Genomic DNA, 23296 nt, shown 5'->3' with positions numbered 1-23296 from the left:
AACCTACTTTTGAAAAAAACTTAAACCTTCGTCATAACTTTTGAACAGTTGGTTCTAGGGCTTTAAAATTTTGCAAGTGTATTTCTTATGGCAAGGTCTTCCCTTGCGTACTATTAATTTTGATCCTTTGACCTTGACCTTGGAGTTTTACTCACTTCTAGAAAACATTAACTTTGACCATAATTTTTTGATGTTTAGTGCTTGGACTTTTATATTTACTAGGTATATCCATTGACACAAGTCCTTTCTTTGGAAAAACAACATTTTTGATCTCTTGACCTTGGAGTTTGACTTGTATTTGAGAAACTTATACGCCATAAGCTGTCATACGGGGGCATTACTCTTTCAAAAACACATCTTGTTTTTTTTTTGTTTTTTATTTTTTTATTTATTTATTTTTTGTTTTTTGTTTTTTGTTTTGTTTTTTTTTTTTTGTTATGCCGTAATGAAGAGGTCATTTTAATTAGACGCAGGCCCGTAGGAAAATGGTTTTAGTTTTGAACCAGTTTTGTTTTGTAAACTGTTCATTTGTTCCACAAACTGGTTTTAAACTAGTTTAAACCCAGAACCGGTTTTCTATTTGTTTTGCTGTAACTGAAACCAGTTCGTTAAACCAACCAAACCACCTCCGATGGTGGTTTATTCGGTTTACGAAAGAGCGGGAAGTATTCCAGTATGGCAGTGATGAAAGATGGTGACTATTTTAATAAAGAAAAAAGTTATAAATGATTGTTTTTTCGAGAACAAACAACTCTTTTTGACTTTAATGCCACATTCTGATGTTTTATATAAGGCTTCAGAGAATAGATAAATGCTGCATATTGTAATGGTGTTTGTTCAGTGATAATGAACGTAAAATGTTCAATTTTCCTTTTTAAAAATAAGTTTTAATGAATCATTTGGACAAACTTTAACATGTATGGTAAATTGTAGAACATACTGTAAAGACATTTTTAATGTTGGAAATCTAAAGAGTATAATTATAAATACCCAAGTTTTTATCTTTTCATGATATCTTTGAGTTTATTTTGAGTCTTTGAGTTGATTTTATCTTTGAGGCATTATAAATATAAATACTGCATTTTAAGTAAGATAAACAAGGAACAAAAAAAACTATAATTTCTTGGATATTCTTGTATTAAGAAAAAAGATTTTAACTTTACTTGCATGTGTAATTTGGTTAACATGTTGTTCTAGCTCTTCATATTAAGGTTCCTACATTGTAAATGCACATCATAAAATTCTTGCAATTCTATCGATCTCTTTTTTTTTATCAGCAGCATTATTTCCGTGTTAAATTTCCAATTAACATGATTAATATTAATATAATTAAGAAATAATGTATCATTTTTAAACATCTATCGGGATATAAATACGGGTTGGTCACGAGATCAAATTCCATAAAGCCCGAAGGGCAAATGTAAATATTTAATCATGCATGCATCTTTTAGACGCCATCTTGTATAAACTGTTCATTTGTTTTATCGAGGTAAACCGGATCCAAACTGATAACCAGTTTGAAAACTAGTTTTAACCTTAAGGTAGTATGGGATACCTCCACGTTATGACGTATTTCCGTTTGAAGTATTGTTTTGATTTGCATGAGTGCTTATTACCGGGTCAAAATTTGTAGATACACCGTTGAAAAGAACACTCTGAAGCCTATTTCAATGCAAGTTCTCACAAGTCGGCATTTTAAGTAAAAACAGACAAAAAAAATCGCAAGTATATAAATTTACTTATAATTGTACAACGGACATTTAAAAAAGCAAACCCCTGTAAAAGGTAGTTTCAACATTGCTGCTTTTGAACACTTTTAAGCAAAAGCTGTATTTCAATTGTTTGAGTAACTGTACAGCACCTTGTGTGCGGTGAGGCATGGATAAGTGCGATTACTTCACATTGTGCTGAATTATCACCAATCAATTATCACGTTAACCAGAGCTGGACTTTTTTGTTATTTAATTCAAGAAGTAACTGTTTGGTCACAAATCAGCTAGCTGTTATATATATAGTCCCAAAACGTTCAGATGAATGCAATTGCTCTGAACAAGACACGTCCTGGAAAGCGATTGTCCATGCATTGTTTTTAATTCAAAAAATTTTAAATGCATTTTATATTTTCCATTTATATATATATATTTTCAATTTGTTTATTTCACTTTGCTAACATATTAAGATACATTCTTATTGTAGACTTTCATGAAATGTTATCCGTCTGTTTTCACGAAATAAACTTTTCCCATTTTTTTACGCTTATTTTTGTTGAAAATTAAAAAAATACTAAGACATATTTCTTGTCATTTTTGTTTTTATAAACACTTTATATTAGCAAACACCTGCCTATAATATTAAGCTTATGAAAAAAGAATTATGCAAGAAAAAAAATCGTTTTTGTATTTCTCATTAAAATAATAAAAAAATTATTAAAATTACACTTTCATATACTGAAAGGTGGGGGTATTTCAAATCCTTCTAATATGGGTACATAAATATGTAGGAGAAGTTTCGTTTGGTATCCCATACCACCTTAAACCAAAACCTGAACTAGTTTATAGATGCAACAAATTCGCCCTCAGTTTGGGGGCACAACCATACAACGTACATTTTCAGTTGGGGGGAGCACTAATCAGACGTTGAGGGGGCACAAGCATGTAGCTATATGTTTTCTATAGTATTCTATATATCAGCAAAATTATTGGGGCCACAGACCCCCTCCCCCGGTTCCTACGGCCATGAGGCTGTAAAAATACGGATCAACTTTTGAAACTTTTATTTTCACTAAAGCCCCCAGATGGGGTATGTTAGTACAATAAGAGTTTAACAATTGAACAAATCAGCATGTGAACAGTTAAAACATAATGAACGACAAAAAGATCTTTGATATGGACAGTACTGACGGTTGTATAAAAAAATCGTTTAATGTTTACATTGTAGGAAGTTCAGGCATGAAATAATTTAAGAACAGTTTTACAAAACTTAGCTAAACCTATTAGTTCATATATATCAGATGTATTCATCAAATTATAAAAAGATACTGTGTTTGGATTTGTGTAAATATTGCTAGGTATAAATTTCTGTCTTTCATTCTTAAAAAAAGGACACTTAAACAGTTAAATAAATAATGAAATTCATTGTTATTACAGAGGTTAAATGTCTCTCAGATCTATCAATACTATAAAATCTACCAGCTTCAATTGGCAAGTTATGACTGACACAACGAAACTTACATAAATATAAGGCCAAATAAAAAAATATGTGTGGTTCCGGTTACCCGACCTTCCCTATTTTATACCCCCGACCCTAAACTTTTATTTTGCAATTTTCATATTTTTTCCGGAATTTTCCCCCGATTTCCATCAATGGCTCCGATTTAAGTTTTAGTTTCAGCAATGACGACCTCCTTGCAAAACTAAGTGCAAGTGTTTAATAGTGTTAAATCCAAAGCAAGCTACATGTAGGTGTCCCCTACCAATATTGACTAGTATATTATCACATCTAAATGCCATTTGCAAAGCAGTGATAGGTATTATTTAGAAAAATTAAGAAAATCATTTGTTCAAAAAAAAAAAAAATCCCTACCTACCTACCCTAATTTTTTTGAAAGTGTAACCGGAACCACGCATATTTTTTTGTTTGGCCTAATCTAAGATCATTTGGTAACATGTTTAGATAATTTTCAAAACCAAAATCACACTTGTACATTCTATATAACTAAAGACATTTCGGAGAATTTAATACATTTAAATTCCAGTCTTGGATAAACTATTTCTTAATGTATTCTTAACCAACACACCAATTTTGCATGACTTATCAACATACTGAGCATTCCACATTAGATCCAAATTACAATCATGTAAAATATTCGTAATTTCCATGAGCCATTTTGAATGGTAAAAAACCTTTTGAGCTAAATTGATACAAAATGGAGTACAATGTGAAGGAAATTTTCTCATTTTTACCACACAAAATCCTTTGCCAGAAACCAGCCATTCTAGACTTTACTAATATACTAAGTGGTATTCTACCCAGCTCTCCATAAAAACAATACAATGAGGAGTAGTTATATTCAGCGCAATACGAGTTACACAACTTTGTAAACTCTTTTGTGTTAGAAGGGGGTAAAATAGTTCCGAGTCGTGGCGAAAACAGCGAGACAGCTTGAGACAAGTTGAGTCTAAGCCAAATGTCACAGGAACTGTTTCGTGTTGTTGAGATTGATCGATAAACATCGACGATGTATCAAGTAACAGATTTTCAAAGTATGTTGCTTTTCCTTTATTTTACAGCCAGGGAAGTTGTACTATTTTTTATTTCATTCGAATTTCCTCAAAAGTTGCTCAACACTGGTAGAGAAAGTTTGCATGCTAATTAATCCTCACATAGTATGGTAAAATTACAAATCTCAACACTTGTTTAACTATGTGTTATAATTAGTATGTTTTTGTTTTATTTCAGAAATTGGAGTTGGCTTGGCGGGTTTTGGTATCGCCTTCCTATTTCTGGGTGTTTTGTTTTTGTTTGACAAAGGATTGCTGGCAATAGGAAATGTAAGATAATCAAGTCTTAGTGTCTTAGTTGTGTATGTTTAAAGGCATCATTCCTATATCTTTTCTTCTGAAATTATTTTAAGTTACAACTTAAGTTTAGATGATAATAAAGGACATTCCTGTATTTACTGTGTAATGGTTTGGGTCGCGGATAGCTGCAGAAATGTAGCGTTAAGGTCTTATATTTCAGTTTTTGACCATAACGCTACAGATCCTAACCTTTTAAAGTCGTCTCTACAGACCAATAAGCTCGCCTGTTGTGAATTTGTTTCTGGATGGCATAAAATTCACAACAGGAGAGTTTATTGGTCTGTAGAGACAACTATAAAGGGTTAGGAGGTGGATAAAATATACAGGTTGGTTATAAAATATCTCTAGGATAGGGAATGAAAGATCGTTGATTAACCAATGATTGAAAGTGGCAAAATACATCCCCAAAGTGCCCAGAAAATATTGCACCATATGTTGCACAATATTTGCATTATGGGATCTGTAGTATTATGGTCAAGGACTAAAATATAAAACCATAACAATACAGTTCTGCAGCTAGGCCGAGGATATCGGCCTGGGTAGCTCAGTCGGTAGAGCACCTGACTGGTGATGCAGGGGTCTCAGGTTGGATTCCCGTCCAGCCATACATTTTCTCCTTTCCCGTTACAACTGAATCACTTGAGTGCCTCTCATACATGTATAACAGGAGAGGAGAAAAAACAAGACTGACCAGACCAGGATTTGAACCTGGGCCCCATGAATCTGCAGTCAGGTGCTCTACAACTGAGCTACCTGTATTTGGCCACCGGCAATCAAACCCGTCTAACTGCCACACATGTATCAGTCTTACAAAAAAATAAAAATCACTTGACAAAAAATAATTGCTGAAGGAGATATCTTCATATGGGATCTCTGTATTAAATTTATGTAAACCTTTTTTTCTTTTTTTTTTTTACTTTTTTTTTTAAAAAAAAAAGAAAATTGGATGTTTAGAATGCAGAAAAAGTTATTTTTATTACTGAAATTGCTTTAAGATCTGACATAAAATAAATCAATAGAAAAAATAATTTTTAATTGAAGTACTGAATTTGAAGTCGATGGACATGATGGAAGTGACAGATCTATATATCCATTAATTGATACAGAAACGTTTTGACATTGATTTTATTTAATAAACCATTAATTTAAAGAAGGTCACATTAAATCCTAAAGTAAAGAAAGCCATTATTTGGCCATATACTAAAAGAAAATGGAAAGCAAGAGAATAATTTAATTCTTTGTTTACACCTTGCATGAAGTGCTACATGTACATGTATAAAAGACTCTGATTAATTTATCTTAATGTTTTCGGGACTATGACTAGACTGATAATAAATATTTCTTATTTGGACTAGTCATGATAAAATGTAGTGTCTAATGCACTGAAAGATCAGCAATTCTAATTGTAGTAGAATACTTGAAAAATATATAAATTCTTCTTCTCTGGAACTAGTGGGCTACCATTTTTTGTAAAATGAACAAGCAAGCAAGCCTCCTCTTGTACTGTAAAGTTAAGTCTTGTTTTTCTGAACCATGGCACAGAACTAGCATTTAATTCATTTAACCGTGCTTAATAATTTATTGCTGAAAACTTTTAAAACATTTTCTATTGTTTCAGATACTATTTATAAGTGGACTTGCATTTGTGATTGGGCTGGAGAGAACTTTCAGATTCTTTTTCCAAAGACATAAATTAAAAGCCACCAGTTTCTTTGTGGGTGGTATATTGATTGTGTTGTTAGGGTGGCCAGTTATTGGAATGTGTGTAGAGATGTATGGATTCTTTCTTCTGTTCAGGTAAGACTGACATCTGCATATCAAAGATGAATCTTTTTTTTTTGTACCTGTACATCAGAAAGCAGTTGAAATTATGTGATATATGTTAAATTGAGAAGGAGAAAAATGTTGTCATTCTCACTTTTATATAAATTGTTTACTAAAAAAAGAATTCCAATTGAACAATTAAAAAAAACATCTTGAATATAAAAAATATGATGAAATTAAATTTTATACATTTTTAGTGGATTTTTCCCAGTAGCTGTAAACTTTTTACGAAGAGTTCCAATTATAGGCAGCATTCTAGATTTACCATACATCAGAACAGTAAGTATATATACATGTAATACCTTCAGGAAAACCTTCAGAATTTGACACAAAAGAAAGTTATTGATGAAAGAAATATATTGTTTACCTAATCATACTAATACAAACTTTTCCCAATGAAAAGATGTATAACTCAATTTTCTGTTGTAACTTATAAATTAAATTTTATTTTTTCCCCTTTTCAATGATCAAGCAGTAAGTGACCAAATGCAGCAGTTCAAGAGAAACAATGCATATTCAGTCTTCGCCAAATCTTTTTTTCAGTACATGCCCTTCGGGCAGGTTTAACCACTTATTACGCTAGCCCGAACAAATATTTACATGCCCAGAATTTTATCAAGTAATTTTATTCTTATTTGCCTTTTCATGCCCAGGAAATGATCGGAAATCCATTTCTATCGATCTATTGTCTCGCCATTAATATTGTTTTCAATCTGTACACTTTTTTTGTCTCCTTTCAAAAGAATTCCTTGGAAGTCACGTATTGTTTTCAACGTGTATACTTTTTGCATCTCCTTTGCAAAAGAGTTCCTTGGAAATCGCGGTAGAATATTTAAACTATCGTAAAAATTTTATTTGATGCTCCACTTTAGATGAAAAATCAGACTTTTAAGTACATTTAATGTTATTGGTATTATTTAGTTTGATAATAGGGAGGCTTAGGCCTCAGAATTTACATGCCCTTCGGGCTTGTAAGTATGCAATTTCCACATGCCCGCTTCCAATTTTACCAGGTCCCGGGCTTCGGACTCCCGGGATTTGTCGAAGACTGCATATTAAAATTTTTTTTGACCTTATATTATGAAGAATCATATTCTAATCAGGTCATTCTTGATCCATGAATGGCATGAGCTTATTTACACCTCCCCCTAACATCAACTTGTCAGTTCTTCTGTGCGTCTCCTCAGTCATGTGTGAGCAGGACAAGTCAAAGCATAAATGCAATCAGCAGTAAATATTTATCAGCGTAAATATTTATTTTTAAAATAAATTTATATCCACTCTTTAATGAAAACAGAAAGAGGCTTGGAGTATTAAAACATATTTGAATCTGCAAAATAATTTTTTTTTTTACATCAGTATGAACAAATAAATCCCAGGATTACATGTACATGCATGTATGAAATTTACTTGTAAAATTATGAAAAACAATTAAGCGCTTTATTTGCTAAAAGTTCTGTTTATTACGTTGGTTTATAAATGAGCAAAGAAAGATAACTCTTGTTTTTGTTGGGAAGAGGCTGTCTTAATGAATAAAAGAATTAAACAAGAATGTTTAATGTAAAAGTATTTCATAGTTTTTAATGGTCAGGTAAACTTGTAAATGTGCATAGAAGTGAGACAAAAATACATGTACAAAGCCAAGAGAGCTAGGTCAATATATGAGGAATGTTCTGAAGCACTATTGTACAATGTATTATTGAATCTGCATAATCAAATTGACAAATGGGAGTGTATACTGAAAAGTTAATAGATTCTACTCAATCTAATTAAAATTAGATCTTCCTTTTGCTCCCCGATTTTTTATATGTCGCTTCCTCACGACATATAAAAAATCGGGGAGCGAATGGAAGATCTAATTTTAATTAGATTGAGATTCTACTTTATGATTTATCACCGAGTACTAGACTAACTATTTTGTTGATCCCAACTCATTCTTTTTTCTTTTTCTTTTTGTTACTAAATGTAATATAATAATTTAGGTATCCTTTAACCTATATGTCATATCTACATTCCTGGTAAGTGAACAATGATCAGAGTGCATTATTGATCCATAGTGATCCATAATTTTAGGAAACTTAATCAAGTGAGAGAATTCATATAACCATTATATAGTTCTTCAAAGTAATTGCTTGAATGTCTTTTACTTGCAAATTTTGAATACTTTTGTTTTTTTTCTAAACAAATGTACATAGATGAAGGATAATTAAAAAAATTACCTACAGATCCTTGTTCAACAAAAGTTCCAGGAGGTATACAATGTACATCCACTACACATACTTGCGATATGATATTTTTTGTATATTTAACATGTTTAACTCACAGAATCCATTACAACTACAATGGTGAACAAAGTTAGTGGAAGGCATAGAGGTCAAGGTCAAATGTATTTCACATAAAAAACTTCAATAGAAAGTTGAATAAGGTTACAGAGAAAAAAAATCTTTAGATTATTAGATCAGTTGGTCAAAGGTCATAGTCAAAGTTCAAGATCATTCCTTATTTCTTAGATATGCACACTAAAGGGTCCTGTACATGTATGTCTGTGTCAATTTTCCAGTTTTTAGTATCATGTTTTTCAAAAGTGAATTATAAAATTATAGAAGTTCAGCCTTCAGTGGTTAAATCTACCTCTTTGTTGTCTGCTATCATGGTTGTTCACAGTTATAAATTTCATCTTAGGCATCAAGCAAATCTAACCATCAGCAAGTATATGGTGTGACTTAATGCATTCTATATACACACGTGCTTCTACAACTTAAGAGACATGAAAAGGGAGAAAGAGTTAATGAACATCTAAGTCTTACATTTCTCAGTCATTTCCTTAAGAATATTAAATACTTTTTTATCTTTATGTATGATACACAGAAGCAATTGGTACAGATTATAAAATAAATATTTTTATCTTTTGTTGCTTGTTTTTAATTGTGTAGGAACTAAGAAATAGGGACTACATTCTTCTTTATTGTTGAAAATTACAATTCTTAAAATTTGATGTCTTTGATCATATATGCACTTTGTTTGCAACTGTCAGGGTATTTTAAAGAAAGAAGTCTTTAAACTTGCTTTACCTGGTAGTTCTATGAATCTGACAGCATGATAACTATTTATAAATTATTTCCCTCAGTGAAAAAACCCATTCCTACTATATATATTCATTTCTTTATGATTGATGTGGAGTGAAGTAATTGGCAGTAACTTGTTTTTCTCTCTCCTCCCAAACAACCATATGTTTTATAGGAACTTATCAGCCAACATTTTAAGGCATGTGTGATGATGTGAAATAACGGCGAGTGCATGAACCACTTTGCTTGTTATTATTCAGTCTAAAGAAAAGCATGGAATGCTAAGTTAGTGTAGATCTTGGCAAACAAAGAAGTTCTATCAGCCGATAATAGGAAAAACATACAACAATGTAGAATGTCTTCTCATACTAATCCAGAAAAAGCTGTTGTTGAAAAGAATTTGACTACTGGCAAACACATACTGAAAATTGCTTCCTCAAAGAAAACTGATATACATATATACATAGTAATGTTGATGAGTGAACATTAACAGTTAACAGCCACATCAGCAGTTTCTATAGCACTTCATTCTTACTTTGATGGTTATAGGAAGTCTTCAATTATATGTATCTGTCTTTTTATCTGGTTGTTTCTACTTTTTTCTGTGGTTATTGTGTTATTATACATGATTATTTCATTATCCACCAAGTGTTTCAGACACTTCATTTATGAAGATTTTCTTATTATAAGTCCCTTATAGGTCCTCATCATCTCTCTGTCTATTGTCTGTCCCTCTATCAGTCTGTGTCACTTGGTTTTCCAAACTTTTTCTAAAATTCTAGATACTGAGCTGATTTTTAGTATACTTTGAAGAGTTACAGATCAGGTTTCGATTTTGTTCCACTTAAATACACTTGCTGGTACGGGACTAGTATTACTTATGTAATACTCTCAAGCTTGCTTGTTACATTAGGTAGTAAAGAAATAAGGCCTTCCTTTGTGTAGCGGTATCACACACAAATAAATTTAAAGGTGTATTTTTTTTAAAGATAAATTTACTTGCCACTGGGTAAAGAAATTATGTGATAAGTATTTTTGATTAATTTTGGTGTTATCCCTGCACTTTTTGTTAATTTGTACTCCTTCCTGATATAAACTAATGAAAACTAAAGAAAAGAGGATTTTTGTATCAAGCACCTGTCAACAAGGTCAGGGACTGGATCTTCAGGGAAAAACAAGATTAAAATTTTGGCAAGCAAAATATATTTTTTTTCGCCAGAAGAAACTGGGGGGATAAGCCGAGCCATATGCCTACATAACGATCGACAAAAAAAATCAGTAAATTCATTTTAAACAAATTTCACTTTTTGTTGAATTAATGTAATGCTTATTACCATTTGCATACAAATTTGACAAAACCTGAATACTGTAACAGCGAAAATGATTCTGATTAACACAAAAAAATGGCATCACGCTCAATTTTCACAAAAACTGACATAAATTGGATGATATAACTACATTTTTTTAAATAGAGTGGGTCATCGTACCATTTTTTTGAGAACGATTAATGAAAGGCAATGGAAAGATGTTGCTTTTTACACTTGCAAAAATTTGGTACGAAGACCCACTCTACATAAAAAATTAAGCTAACTTACTTAAATTTTCACTGTGGTCTTAAAAAATTCTAAGTCCAAATACGCTTGCTAAATATAGAGAACTGTATGCTATTTAAATGGGTATGTATGTGTGACTCCGTGGTATAGTGGTTAGCAATGAGCTCTTTGAAAGGACGTTTATTGAGGAAAGTGTTCGAGTCATGATTTTTTTTAATTTTTTGGGGAGGGGGTTAATTTTGTTTTACTTTATAAAAATGTCTATAGGAATAACATATTTTTCACTGGAAATTATATATATATATATATATATATATATATAGTAATGAACTCATTTACAGTAAATTATTTAAAATGCCGGATAAAAATTATAATAGATATTTAAATACTTTTATTCCCGTTTTTATTTATTTTTACTACAAGCGCTTCTAGATCACCACTATCATTATATACAATGTTAACATTTTTATAATATCTCCACAATAAGTGTTAACACTCAATATGCAGATTAATTAATAGAAGTCCCTACCCATGTTAGACACTTGTGACAGTAAATGAAAGTCAACTGTTTAGCTTGTTTAGAATATAAATATCATTCTGAGAACTACTGTAAACATTAAAATGCTTAAGTAAATTCGAACAATTGAGAGATTTTTTCCAATAAATGTTCTTGCATAGCCGAAAAATGGGCATGGGCACATGGCTCGTCTTATTCCCCCAGATTCTTTTTGTGGATGATGCACCTGCCCCTCCAACCCCAACTTTTTTCCACTGCAGGTAGACTTACCAGTACATTATAATCTGTTTTTCTTTGCAGGCTGCAGACAGGGTAGCTGGATCCAATTCCATGGTATAGTGAAATTCATATTTTTATCAACTACACAGTCAGTGAAATGTGATGACATCTGTATGATTTTAATGATCATGTTCACAAGATTCTTTAATTTATTCATCACCATCTTATTTTACCATTTTCATGTGTACAAGTGTATTAAATCTAGTGCCAACAAATTTTTGTGTATATGTATAATCATTCATGGTTCTAGTAAAGTTTGATGAGAACAACTATCAAAAAATGCTCTATTCATATACATTTTATCTTATTAGGTTTTAATTGATATAATTTTTATAAACTTCTTACAATTCTTTTTGAATTATCAATCAATAAATTATAATTTTTGGAAGGGCACTGCACTAGAGTTCATTTCTTCAAACTATGGTGCCACAGAATTTATTTTATAGTGACACTAGGTTTATATATGTTGTTTCAACACTTACTACATGTATGTCAAGCCTGTATTAGCTTTGATGGAACACAGACAGTGTAAATGTCTATTATGTGTCTCAGCTGTTGTTTGGTGTTCAAGTTAGAAATCATAATAAGCTTCAGATGCAGTATGACAGTGGTATTTGCTTGCACTATAATACTTGATGAAAGATGAAAGTTTCTGTGATAAGACTAGAGCTGTACGAATTATTGCAGTTAGGCAGCAGATTTATATGTCAATGTACTGTTACAGAGAATAATGACTTAGTTAAGAAATCTAGTCTCAAACAGCAAAATTCTTTATTTTTGCAGGACATGGCTTGAACAAAGGTAGTTCGGTGATGGGTTTTTTGTTTTGTTTTGTTTTGGTTTTTTTTTCTTTTTTTTTTTTATACATGTATTTTTTATTCAAAATTCAAATTCATAATGATTTTCTTTTGCATGTAATTTGATAAAAATAATGGAAATGCTGATACAAAGTGTATTGTATGATGTGTTGTCAAGAACCGAATCTGCAATTACTAGTATAACTTCCCTTTCAGAAGCTGTAGTGCAATATGGAATACAATGTAGCCCTCAATGATTAGTATTCTCTCCACAAATACAGATACATGTACATGGTTTGTAAATATTTGTCAACGATATATCTTAAATAAATAATTAAAAGTATTTTGTATTATTGTGAGTATGTTGTTTACAAAACCAGGGAAAGTGACTTGAAATTTATGTGAAGCCCTAGCCATGTCAGTTCAAGTTCTAGTTTTTTATTCATAATACGTGTATTTGTAATTTGAATGCATCCTTCATTATCATGTGATCGTAATAATTAAATTTGCAAGGATGTCTACTCACTGTTGTAGTTAATTCATACTTTCCTATCCTCTTGTATAAATTAAGGTTTGTCATCCCTGGGTTACTCATATAAAATTTTGCTTAAATGATAATAGGGCTGTGTATTGGGCAAAAAAATTCGATATGATACGATAATAATATTTTATAATGCGATATCCGATATATTGGATTCTTTAACAAGTCTATCAAAAAAGTCTTATAAATCATTTAATGCATGAGTTTTCTAAAAACTAATTGTTTTATAACCCATTTTGAAGTTCTTTGTCTCACTGTCATATTAACTAATTACACTTCAAATTCAAACTTTTAATGACTGTGAAATCAACATGTTAAAATAAAGTTGTCTATGTATTTTGTAATATTTATCTAAGATGAGCTATCTCCTTAATGATTATATCATTATTGACCAATTTTAATTCAAAACAGTGAAAATATAACCTTTGGTGATGGAAATTCCCAACTTTTTCACAGAATTATAAGAAAATCTGCCTCTCCGATACGTATTGGAAGTTATTTTTTCGATACAATGCATTCTTAAATATCGATATTATCGATATATTGATACAGCCCTAAATGATAATGATTTTAAATAAATAAATCTACCTGTATATTGTAATTGAAATGCATACAGTTGCAGAATTTGATAGAAATGTTTTAGCTCGAAAACTTTTTCTAGCTGTCTGTAAAGTTTAAGTTTTTTAACTTACTCAAGGCCAGTTTCAACCAAACTTGCCACAAAGGTGTGAGGGGGTTCTAAGTTTGTTCATATGAAGATATACATAATCTTTCAAAGGGGGGGTTAATTAAGAATTGTGATGATTTCGTGTCATCTTTCTAAAAAGCTCAAGGATGAAACATACATGAAAGCTTCCTAACATAGTGAACATTCAAATTTGTAGGCTAGGGCCCAATATGGAATCCAAGTTTTACATGGTATAAATATTAACGAGGAGAAAAGAAAAAAAATAAAATCTTTTTCTGAAGGACAGAAGGACCACTATTGTGTTAGATAGCATCCACGCTTTTGTGCAGGCCTCAGGAAAAAAAAGTCACCATGCACGATGAATGGCAGAGCTGACAATAAAATTTTTAATTTCTTTATTTAACCAACTGTATTATTTCATCAGAATTAAGAAAATTTGATTTTTAAGATAATACTCCTAGTACTTCTTTATTAACGTACAGGTACAGATCTTTTAACTAATATAATGGTTTATCTCGTATTTAAATAATTCTAGGTCCACGTATCTATACCCAACAACAGCTAAACGGTTCAAAGATATACGAAAAAAAAATTTTTTTTTTTTAAACTATTATATCAGGTGATGTTCGATAACAGAAGGAATAAAACTGTAAATATTATTTTCCTGGTTTATAAAACACGTTTTTCCCCTCTGTGTCTGTTTCAGAACCTTTGTTTTAATGATAAAAGTTCACCCAATGAACAAAATTATCCATACTGACAATACAAACAAATGATTCATTAATTAATTTTATTTAAAACTTCATACTTTTTTTCTGACTTTGAATGTTTCAGGAAGAAATCTTTCTTTCTGACTTGGCTGCTTGACTGGCAGTGAAACCGTAAGGTTTTCCTAAACTCTCTGATGCAAAACTCTCCCCCTTTTTCTATAAGAGTGAGAACATTCCTTAGGCCAAAATAAAAAATACCTTTGTTTCCCCTAACGCGACCGACCCAATTAAAACGCGCCGACTGAAAGGTTTTTTTTTTCATAAGATTATTCAAATACTTTTTTTTTTATCTTTGTCAACTTCTATAAAATAAAATTCCATCAAATCTGTTTTTTTTTTACCAGAACGACTGATTTTGTTCTGTGATTTTCAAGCGTTTATTGGAAACAAAATAGCGCCTACAACATGTGGTCACGGAGGGTTAGTTCGTGTTTTAAAAGAAAGGCAACGTATCAACCTTCTGCCTTTAGCATATTAGAATCCTGCACTCTTGAAACACTTTGTTTATAAAATATAATATCCAATGACTAATTGAAAGTGTTTGGGTTGTATTTACTAGCCTGTCTTAAAATTAAGGTACATGTACGTAGAAAGCATGCTTAGGCCCATAGGCCCTCCTCATGATACCCATCATGAGCAGACAAGGGGTCCACCTTGTGAAAACACCAATCAATTTCATTGTATTTTATTTAATTTGAGTTTTGATCTTATACACAGTTCATCAATATTCCAATGTTTACTATATGGGACCATAGGAGTTGTAAATAAGTCTGCATATTTCATCCTAATGAATAGAATTCAAATGTCCTTTCTTCATGCCTTTTAATCATGGGTTAAACTTCTTAACATTGACATTGTGTATACTATGACATGTTATCATTTTTATATATTATTTGCCTCAATTAAATATTGTTAACATGCTTTTTCCAAATAGATTTGAAATTATGATACATGTACAAGCTTCCTGAGACGTCCGTGTATTTTTCTCTAATAAGGCCCTGGAAGATTGGTTGTTTCTTTGATTTGAATCCCTTTGATAATTGTTGGGACAACATTTATTTAAACATTTGTCTGGTGAAGGACTCCAAATTTAGACGTGTACGCGGCACTTTAAGCCATGAGCAATGAGGATTTTTTTTTTCGTGCCAGTATCTACTGCGTAACTGGACCTAAGTTTTTACTGTGCCATTCGGAGAATCGGTCTCAACTTCCCGCACTGGGATTTGAACCTGCAACTTAGAAATAGCTCCTTACTTCGAGACTCTAAAACGAAATGCTCTAGAAGCACTGCACAATTCGAAGCCCTTGAAAAAGTACAAAGTACAGAGCAATGGAAGCTGATAGTAGGTATAAAAAATATACTCTGGTGTACAGTCTTTGCGTACCCGAGAATCTTTTAAACAGATGTATTCGATTTCAACAAATTTTCTCTGGTATGAGATATTTCGATTGAATAATAGCTGTGAATTGATTTACCTTAAATGTTGAGTTAAAACTGCATTTGTATGGCATTCTAGCTGTTTACAAATCACTTTCTTTTGTACTTAACTTATTTATAAAGATATCATTCTATTAGATTTTAAGAATATATTTTCAAAGCTGCTGTCAAAAGAAAAAAATTATTTGCCTACCTACCTACCCATCTTGAGATTTTAGGGTCGGGTTAGGGGAAACAAAGATATTTTTAATGATGGCCTTAGAACACATGTACTGTAAATAACGTTACTTTCATTCTACGTTTACTTGTATTTTTGAAAAGGTAACGGTCTGAAGACACGTTCCTCAAAAATCTTCGTAATGTACGACAAATTACTCAATTATTATTTTGTGATATCTGAACTGTTTTCCCAATGCCTTCAAAATAAATAAATCAACAGTTGTGACAAAGGCAATGCTAGTTATTTCTGGTAGTATCATAAAGAAAAAACAATATCCCCTGGTTTCTAGCAAAATTTGTCTGGTAAGGTACCTCAATTTTTTGTGAGGAAACTTGTAAAAGTAGAAATATTTCAATGACAAATCTTTGGGGATTCTTTTGAAAAATTATAAATATTGATAAACGTGTCGACAATCTGATCTTAATGTTGATGCAGTCATCCAATTTTTCGTACCTTTTTGCATAATTCTAACTTTTTTCAAAGTATAAACACTCCATTTATGAAGCTTTGTAGAAAATATTTACTATACAATTTCTGTGAATTTCTCTATGTTCAATATTTCTCCAACTATATTCTGATTTTGAACGTATTCGTCAAGACCTAGACTTAGCCTTTGTAATACATCTCTCTCTCTCTCTCTCTCTCTCTCTCTCTCTCTCTCTCTCTGTGTGAGAAGGGCAAGGGCAGTGACTCCTAAGTCTGTGGTATAAGTGACCTTCAGCATCGTGATTTTCAGACATCGTTGCTTTTGTCCTTCTGTGACGATGATTATCAAGGCAGACAGGAGCTGCAGTTTGGGAGAGATTCCAGAAAATATTTATCCCTGATTGTATAGAAAGATCGGGAGATTAATGATGTTTGTATTTATTCTGTGCTGTCAGATTAGATTTATAATTAAGATAAAAAGAGGCATATGTACAACGCATGCTAGTACATGGTATTTATATCGCAGAAGAGAGATTATACAGATAATAAAAAATAACGTTTGACAGATGTGATACCTTATGGATATATATTCCATTTCCACCATCTGATTGTAGATTAACTGTTTCCAAAATTTGTCAGGTTTGTTTTTCTATGAATTTGTTTACGGAGATCATTTTATTTGAATCTTCTTTACAAAATAAAGATGAATATATAATCCTTTACAATTGCCTAACAAAAATATCACATATTTTACATCAATTCCTGTAGTTCATTCAAAGTTCATAAGAATTGAAATGTTACTTGATTGCCAATTTCTCAATGGGAATGATTCTTTCGTTGCGAACCTCCACACTTTTAGGGGCAGGTGCTTCAATACATAGGACGCCATCTCCGGACAATGTAGAAGTGACTTTCATGGGATCAATGTTTTCCGGAAGTGTGTAGGATTTGGTGAATTCTCTGTGGATTTTCTTCCCAGGCGATTCCTCCACGTGTTTAGCTTGCACTGTCAAATTCCGGTCTACGGTCTTCACCGTGATCTCTTCCGGTTTAAACTGACTACAGTCGAATTTCAAATTCAACTTCTTATTTCCAGAAATATCTTCAATGAATGGTTTCTCTACTTTTAACATGCTTGACCCAAAACCTGCAAAAGGGTCCTTTCCAAAGAAATCTTTACCGAAAGGGTCTTTGTCAAATCCGGCACCAAAGTCCAGAGGAGTCAACTGAAACATCTCTTTCCTGATCTGTTCCAATTCCTTATCAAAATCCTCAAAACTTTCATTGAAAATGCCTTTGAACTTCGGAAAAAGTGATTTTTGTCTATCAAAAAATCCCCAATCAAAATAATCAACAGGAACTAAGCGGGACATAATTTTTGGTTAACAACTTATCGATTCTGAACGCTTCCGATTCTGTCTTTGTATCTATGAGAGTTGCCAGGTTTTTATACACGCGCAGCTTACTATATATTCTGCTTCATGCTAGAATCCGTCTATAAATAAAACAAACATTAAACGTTCAGAAATGCTGCGCAAGTTCCAGAATCGAAGGATCGTAAAGTAATGATACAATTGTGCAAGAATTCATCGCGTAATTTGGAAGTTACGTGAGAAACATGTTTGCGCAATGAGTCGATATCCTTCTCAAAAGGGGGATAATTTAAAAAGAAATGGCCGATGGGTACGTTAGAACAAAATTAAAATTTGAATTTAAATATATTTGGTGGGTGTAAATTTATTAATAAATGTGATTATTTTTAAAAGTAACATGCATGAACTTTTTATTTTGCATTCCAGTTCACGTACTGTATATGCCAGTTTATTAATTATCTTTATTTTAAAAAAAATCTCGTAATAAGAAATAAATGAAAGGCGTATTTGAAATCGACATAAAATATCGTAATATGATAAAAGTGCAGTAACTCTAGCAGAGTTTCTTAATGAATCCATAAAGACAATATATATTCAGATAAGTATATATATATATATAGCTATTTAGTCCATACATTTAACACTTGCTATGTTACAGTCCGTTTTTGGTTTCCGGAATAGGACACTCCGTCCAGGAGCAGGTGTTTCTATCACAGAGACTACCATTCGAACACTTGGGAATCGGGAAAGAACTGGTTGTTTGTCCACCGATACTGAAACTTCTGTAAAAAGTTAAAAATGTTTCATTCGTTTGTGTATGTTAGCTTACATCAATGCTGTTTGTAAATTATTTGTAGAAAAATTTGAACATGAAAAAGGTGTACAATGCAAGGGGGTGTAAATGCTGTTTCCCTTTGTCTTCGTATACAGTATTGCCATATTTTGTCATATATCAACAGAGAAGGGATTATGGTTTTGCAACTGACTTGTTTAATTAACCAATCGGATGATTATCGCCGAGTATAAAGCTATAGGCTAAAGTCACAAAGGGTATATATGTGTTACATTAAAGTTTTAGAATTCAGAGATATTAAAACTAATTATAACAATCCTCAAAGAGGACCGGCTCGTATGTGTGATAATTGCGTAAATGTGTTACAGTACTAGTATAATTGAAGTTTGAGTGAATGCCGTTTGTTGTGTGAAAGAGTAAGTTTTAGAACCTTACGTGATTTATTTTTCGAAATACGAACTTTTATTCCCTGACCTTCATTAAAATAAATTTTCATCACAAGTTCACTTGTGTTATAAGCACTAAACTGTGAGAGATACATCTACCAGGACTAATTGTTTTATCCTTTTTAGTACCTTAAATGATGGTCCATGTGAGCTTTCTCTATCCTTTTTTCTTTCGCTCGTCTGTTTTGAAACCAAATTTTTATCTGATTTTCTGTGAGACAAAGTATTTCCGCTAGTTCATACCGTCTAGAGCGGGTGATGTATTCGGTGCGGCTGTACTCGATTTCTAGTTTGACTGTCTGATCGCTAGAGAATGTCGTCCGTTGTCGTCTGGGTCTGTTCTCTCGTCTCCGTCGTCTATGCACTACAAAACATTAAATAAGGTGGTGATATATAGCTTTATACCGCGTGGTTTTCTATGAAATACAAGATTAAGTGGCAGAGTAAGAGGTTAATTTTCTTTTAAAACATGCATTGCAAAAATTAACAGTCGCACTCTATAATGTATTGGAGTCTATCTACTTTCAAGAGCATTGACTCACATATTTTAAAACTTCAAAAAATACCACCAGTCAATCTTAATATCATATTATATACATTGTATTGGGTCAAATTTAATTTTTGTTTTAGTGCGACGCACTACGGGTTGCTCCCTTACCATCCTCTAGATCTTCTCCTCCCCACTGAAAATCTCTAATGGATACATACAGTTCTTTATGGAAAAAGTGTCAGTGTCTGATGACCTTTACGGTCATGAACAGTTTGATTTTTATTCCCTGTAGAACTACATGTGGCATACATCTTTCTTAAAACATCGATATTAAGGTTTATTAATAGTCTGATAAGGTAGATAACTCTCTATTGAGAAAAGTTGAAATATCATTTTTTTTTTAATACAAATTTTGCCTCGCAAGCTATGCTAAAATTGTCTGCATTCAATTTATAAAATACATTTTTTTCATAATAATTAAAACAACATTTTATTTGAGTAAAAAGAGGGTTTATGAACCTTAAAAATCTTCAAAAGTTACTTGAAAGCGTCTGATAAATGGAAAAAAGAAAAATTCATTACAGTCAAAAACATATCAGTGGACTGCTTCGTACCGTTATTTAACTGTACAGGTCAATTTTAAGTCAATAGGAGAGCAAAAATGAAGTATTTACTTCACAGCAATGGTTTACATTAATTTGTAATATGCAATGTCGCCTTTGCTTTTGTTTTGTTGATTTCTCGTCCTTGCACTCTTGCTCCCTCCTTGCAAATAAACATGGTAATATGTACAGTACATATAGTTTAACATTGATATTTCTCTGTAGACTGTTCAAAAGTAAGATACGATACTGTGACTTAATTTTTTACTTAGTTTTGCAATTCAACCTAACTAATACTAACTTACTTAGTCCAGCAAAAACGGGTGCAAATGCAGGCAAACAGTGTCCAAGAGATGGTGTCTCGGTCCCATTAGTCATTCTATTTTCACTTTTAGAAAAATTGTCGTGCAAGTTGTTTGAAATATTCTCGGATTTTGTCTGACGATGTCTTGTTTCCCACCATCCTCCATTCTTTAAATCTGCCAATGTTCTTTGAAAGTCATCACTGTTTCGTTTAAAACAATTTCTCCAATTCTGAAATGCCGAAAATTCTCCCCCAAACGAGGGGAGGCGTGATGAATACATACTTGAAAAAATATCCTCATTGCTTGGGTCAAGATTTTTGCAGTCTTTATCATTTTGCCTGTCCATGACGACTGAGAATTTTTCAGTAAAGACAGTCCCAATTATAAGATGATTAATTAATACACCGCTATATCGTGACCTTTTCGTTTTTCTCTCCAATCGCTAATTTGTGAGAATGCAAAATCTGTCGACTATACATAGAGTTATCATCACCCAGAAAACAGCTGCTTCTTTCCTTAAACAAACGAACCAATTAACGAGAGATTTCAATTTGATGATCATTTAATTAAAATAAAGAGATTTTCTACACGAAAAATGGTAATTGTTAATGTTGCCACGGAATTCAGTGATCGCTCCAAGAAAACGAATTTCATTTCCGCTGAGGAGATCTCGATTACTCGAATTTCCGGTACACGAACGAGCAATGCTTATGAGGGACCTTGCTATTCAATTAAAGTCCTGAAAATAGGCAGTCATCTATGTTAAAACATTAATATTTAATTTTTTCCTTATCAATTACAATCATTGTTATCTTAAGGACGATCAAGCATCAATATTAATTAGTACATGAATAAGAATAACTATTTATGCAGCTGGTTTCAGCCATACACCTTATTGGAACGTGTTCTTTTAAAATGGTTACCGAATACCATATACACACAGGTTTTGACAGCTAACATCTGTTCTAAATAATGATACGCATTCGTGTGACCACGAATCTTAACTGATCATATTCAGATATTCAAAACAAAGGACTTATATATACCTGTAGTTAAAATAAAAAATAAATTCACAAAGCACTGATAAGTTTCTGGTTCATGTATACATATGCGAGTGTCACTATACTTTTTTTTAAAAATATTTTAAAGATCTTTATTATCATTGTATATAAATATAAACTCAGTTGTATATTCTATCACATGTACAATACTTTGTATATCAAGAAACTTAAAGAAGGATTTCATACTGGAAATATCAACAAAATTCAGAAGACTTGGTACATCTGTAGTATCCAAGTTAAACAACGAGAAACAAGCCTCACATCTCTCGATACCACAGAATGACTATAGTGTATGAATTCATAAATACACATGTATTCCTTTGATAATCTGTAAAAGGATAAATTGACGACAAGTACCGGGAAGCACAGGTAAATCTAAATCACTGACGTCACAGTCTTTGTATGCGATGTCAGTGGAAGATGATGTTGCTATATAAATATATAATGAAACAAATGTTTATCACAGGACAGTCATCATCATGTCGTCAGTACAAGATGACGGTGACAACGGTGGTAAAAATAATCAAATAAATGGTCATTCAATGGATGGTCTTCGTCTGCGTCGTCGACAGAAAATGACGAGGATGACTACGATAAAAATGAGGAAATAAATCCCAATTGCTACACCAATCAGATCCTTTAGTTGGCCTTTGTTTGGTTCATCTTAAAAGTAAAAGTTTTCATATAAGTGCTGCATGTGAATTATATTGTACTTACTGTAAAGAGAAATAATATTCATGAACATGGCATCTTTTCAAAAGCAATGCATAGTAAAAGAATAATTCAATACATTTCCATTGGTATCTTTTACAGATTCATTGTAGATATATGTATAAGATTAAAATGGGATAAATTTTGATGAGTGGTACACTATACAAAAATATCTATACCAGTGGGTTACTGATGAAAATGGAATCGAGAATTGTGAAAAGATATAGTTATTAGCTATATTACAAACTTTAATCTTAAAACTACACATAAATATATTCTTTTTTGAATTAATGTTAAATTATTAACATTAAGAGTAAGTTATTGAAATCACTGCAACCCTTAAATGGGTTTTTTTTAAAAAAAATTATTTTTATCGTTTTAAAAAAAAAATGGACTCAATGTCGACAGCTGTGGGGTAACATTTTTTTTAATAGCAAAAGGTGGATAAATCGGATTTGGTGATTCTTTTGGATAAACTATTGTGAAAATATTGCTTCCCAGGGGTGGATCCAGGAATTTTTTTCCAGGGGGGGGGGGGGGAGAACACATCAATTGTAACAAATGTCAGTCTCAGAAATAATAAAACGAAATTATTTGCCCAAACCTGAAAATCCTATTTCGTGGGGGATGACTCTTTACCATTTTATGAGGGGTCCGTGTTTCCCAGAGAGTCCAAGGTCATTTTTTCGTTAATTTTACCTAAGAATTTAATAACTCTGAAAATTCCAGAGGGTCAGACCCCCCCCCCCCCCCGATCCGCCCATACATCCATATTAAGGGTCAATAGTAGGGTTATTGTATTTGTTTCGTACATTAA

At 32.1% G+C, this 23296-nt stretch overlaps 3 protein-coding genes across 3 annotated transcripts; 1 reads left to right on the top strand and 2 right to left on the bottom strand.

Annotated features, from left to right (window-relative positions):
* The first annotated feature begins 4151 nt into the window (after positions 1 to 4151).
* Positions 4152 to 12958, top strand: LOC133190681 (vesicle transport protein GOT1B-like). Its single transcript, XM_061326375.1, has 7 exons — positions 4152 to 4262; positions 4459 to 4550; positions 6199 to 6377; positions 6602 to 6683; positions 11840 to 11872; positions 12602 to 12619; positions 12832 to 12958. Exons 1-6 carry the CDS (start codon positions 4238 to 4240, stop codon positions 12611 to 12613), a joined length of 423 nt encoding a protein of 140 aa, XP_061182359.1. The 5' UTR covers positions 4152 to 4237; the 3' UTR covers positions 12614 to 12619; positions 12832 to 12958.
* A 4162-nt stretch (positions 12959 to 17120) lies between these two features.
* On the bottom strand, positions 17121 to 18163 carry LOC133190671 (alpha-crystallin A chain-like). The gene has a single exon (XM_061326366.1). It carries the CDS (start codon positions 18069 to 18071, stop codon positions 17496 to 17498), a length of 576 nt encoding a protein of 191 aa, XP_061182350.1. The 5' UTR covers positions 18072 to 18163; the 3' UTR covers positions 17121 to 17495.
* Positions 18164 to 18723: 560 nt separating this feature from the next.
* On the bottom strand, positions 18724 to 21053 carry LOC133197149 (homeobox protein Hox-B5a-like). The gene is made up of 3 exons (XM_061333020.1): positions 20708 to 21053; positions 19440 to 19674; positions 18724 to 18853 (listed from the first exon to the last, which is right to left on the bottom strand). The coding sequence occupies exons 1-3, from the start codon at positions 21051 to 21053 to the stop codon at positions 18724 to 18726; spliced, it is 711 nt and encodes a 236-aa protein (XP_061189004.1).
* Positions 21054 to 23296: the final 2243 nt, after the last annotated feature.

Source organism: Saccostrea echinata, unplaced genomic scaffold, assembly GCF_033153115.1.
Source record: "Saccostrea echinata isolate AGI-Se365-2 ecotype Australia unplaced genomic scaffold, CSIRO_AGI_Sech_v1 ptg000001l, whole genome shotgun sequence".
Classification (NCBI taxonomy): domain Eukaryota; kingdom Metazoa; phylum Mollusca; class Bivalvia; order Ostreida; family Ostreidae; genus Saccostrea; species Saccostrea echinata.
This window is presented reverse-complemented; position numbering and strand designations above follow the sequence as displayed.

What these genes read in the sequence shown, in the direction of transcription:
- LOC133197149 (XM_061333020.1), bottom strand. Translation starts at nt 21,053, where the DNA reads ATGGACAGGCAAAATGATAAAGACTGCAAAAATCTTGACCCAAGCAAT. An exon ending in ACCCGTTTTTGCTGGACTAA is followed by an intron (nt 19,675 to 20,707) that starts GTAAGTTAGTAT and finishes AATGTTTTGTAG; the next exon opens with TGCATAGACGACGGAGACGA. An exon ending in CACATGGACCATCATTTAAG is followed by an intron (nt 18,854 to 19,439) that starts GTACTAAAAAGG and finishes AACTTTTTACAG; the next exon opens with AAGTTTCAGTATCGGTGGAC.
- LOC133190681 (XM_061326375.1), top strand. Translation starts at nt 4,238, where the DNA reads ATGTATCAAGTAACAGATTTTCAAA. An exon ending in TCAAGTAACAGATTTTCAAA is followed by an intron (nt 4,263 to 4,458) that starts GTATGTTGCTTT and finishes GTTTTATTTCAG; the next exon opens with AAATTGGAGTTGGCTTGGCG. An exon ending in GGATTCTTTCTTCTGTTCAG is followed by an intron (nt 6,378 to 6,601) that starts GTAAGACTGACA and finishes ATACATTTTTAG; the next exon opens with TGGATTTTTCCCAGTAGCTG.
- LOC133190671 (XM_061326366.1), bottom strand. Translation starts at nt 18,071, where the DNA reads ATGTCCCGCTTAGTTCCTGTTGATTATTTTGATTGGGGATTTTTTGAT.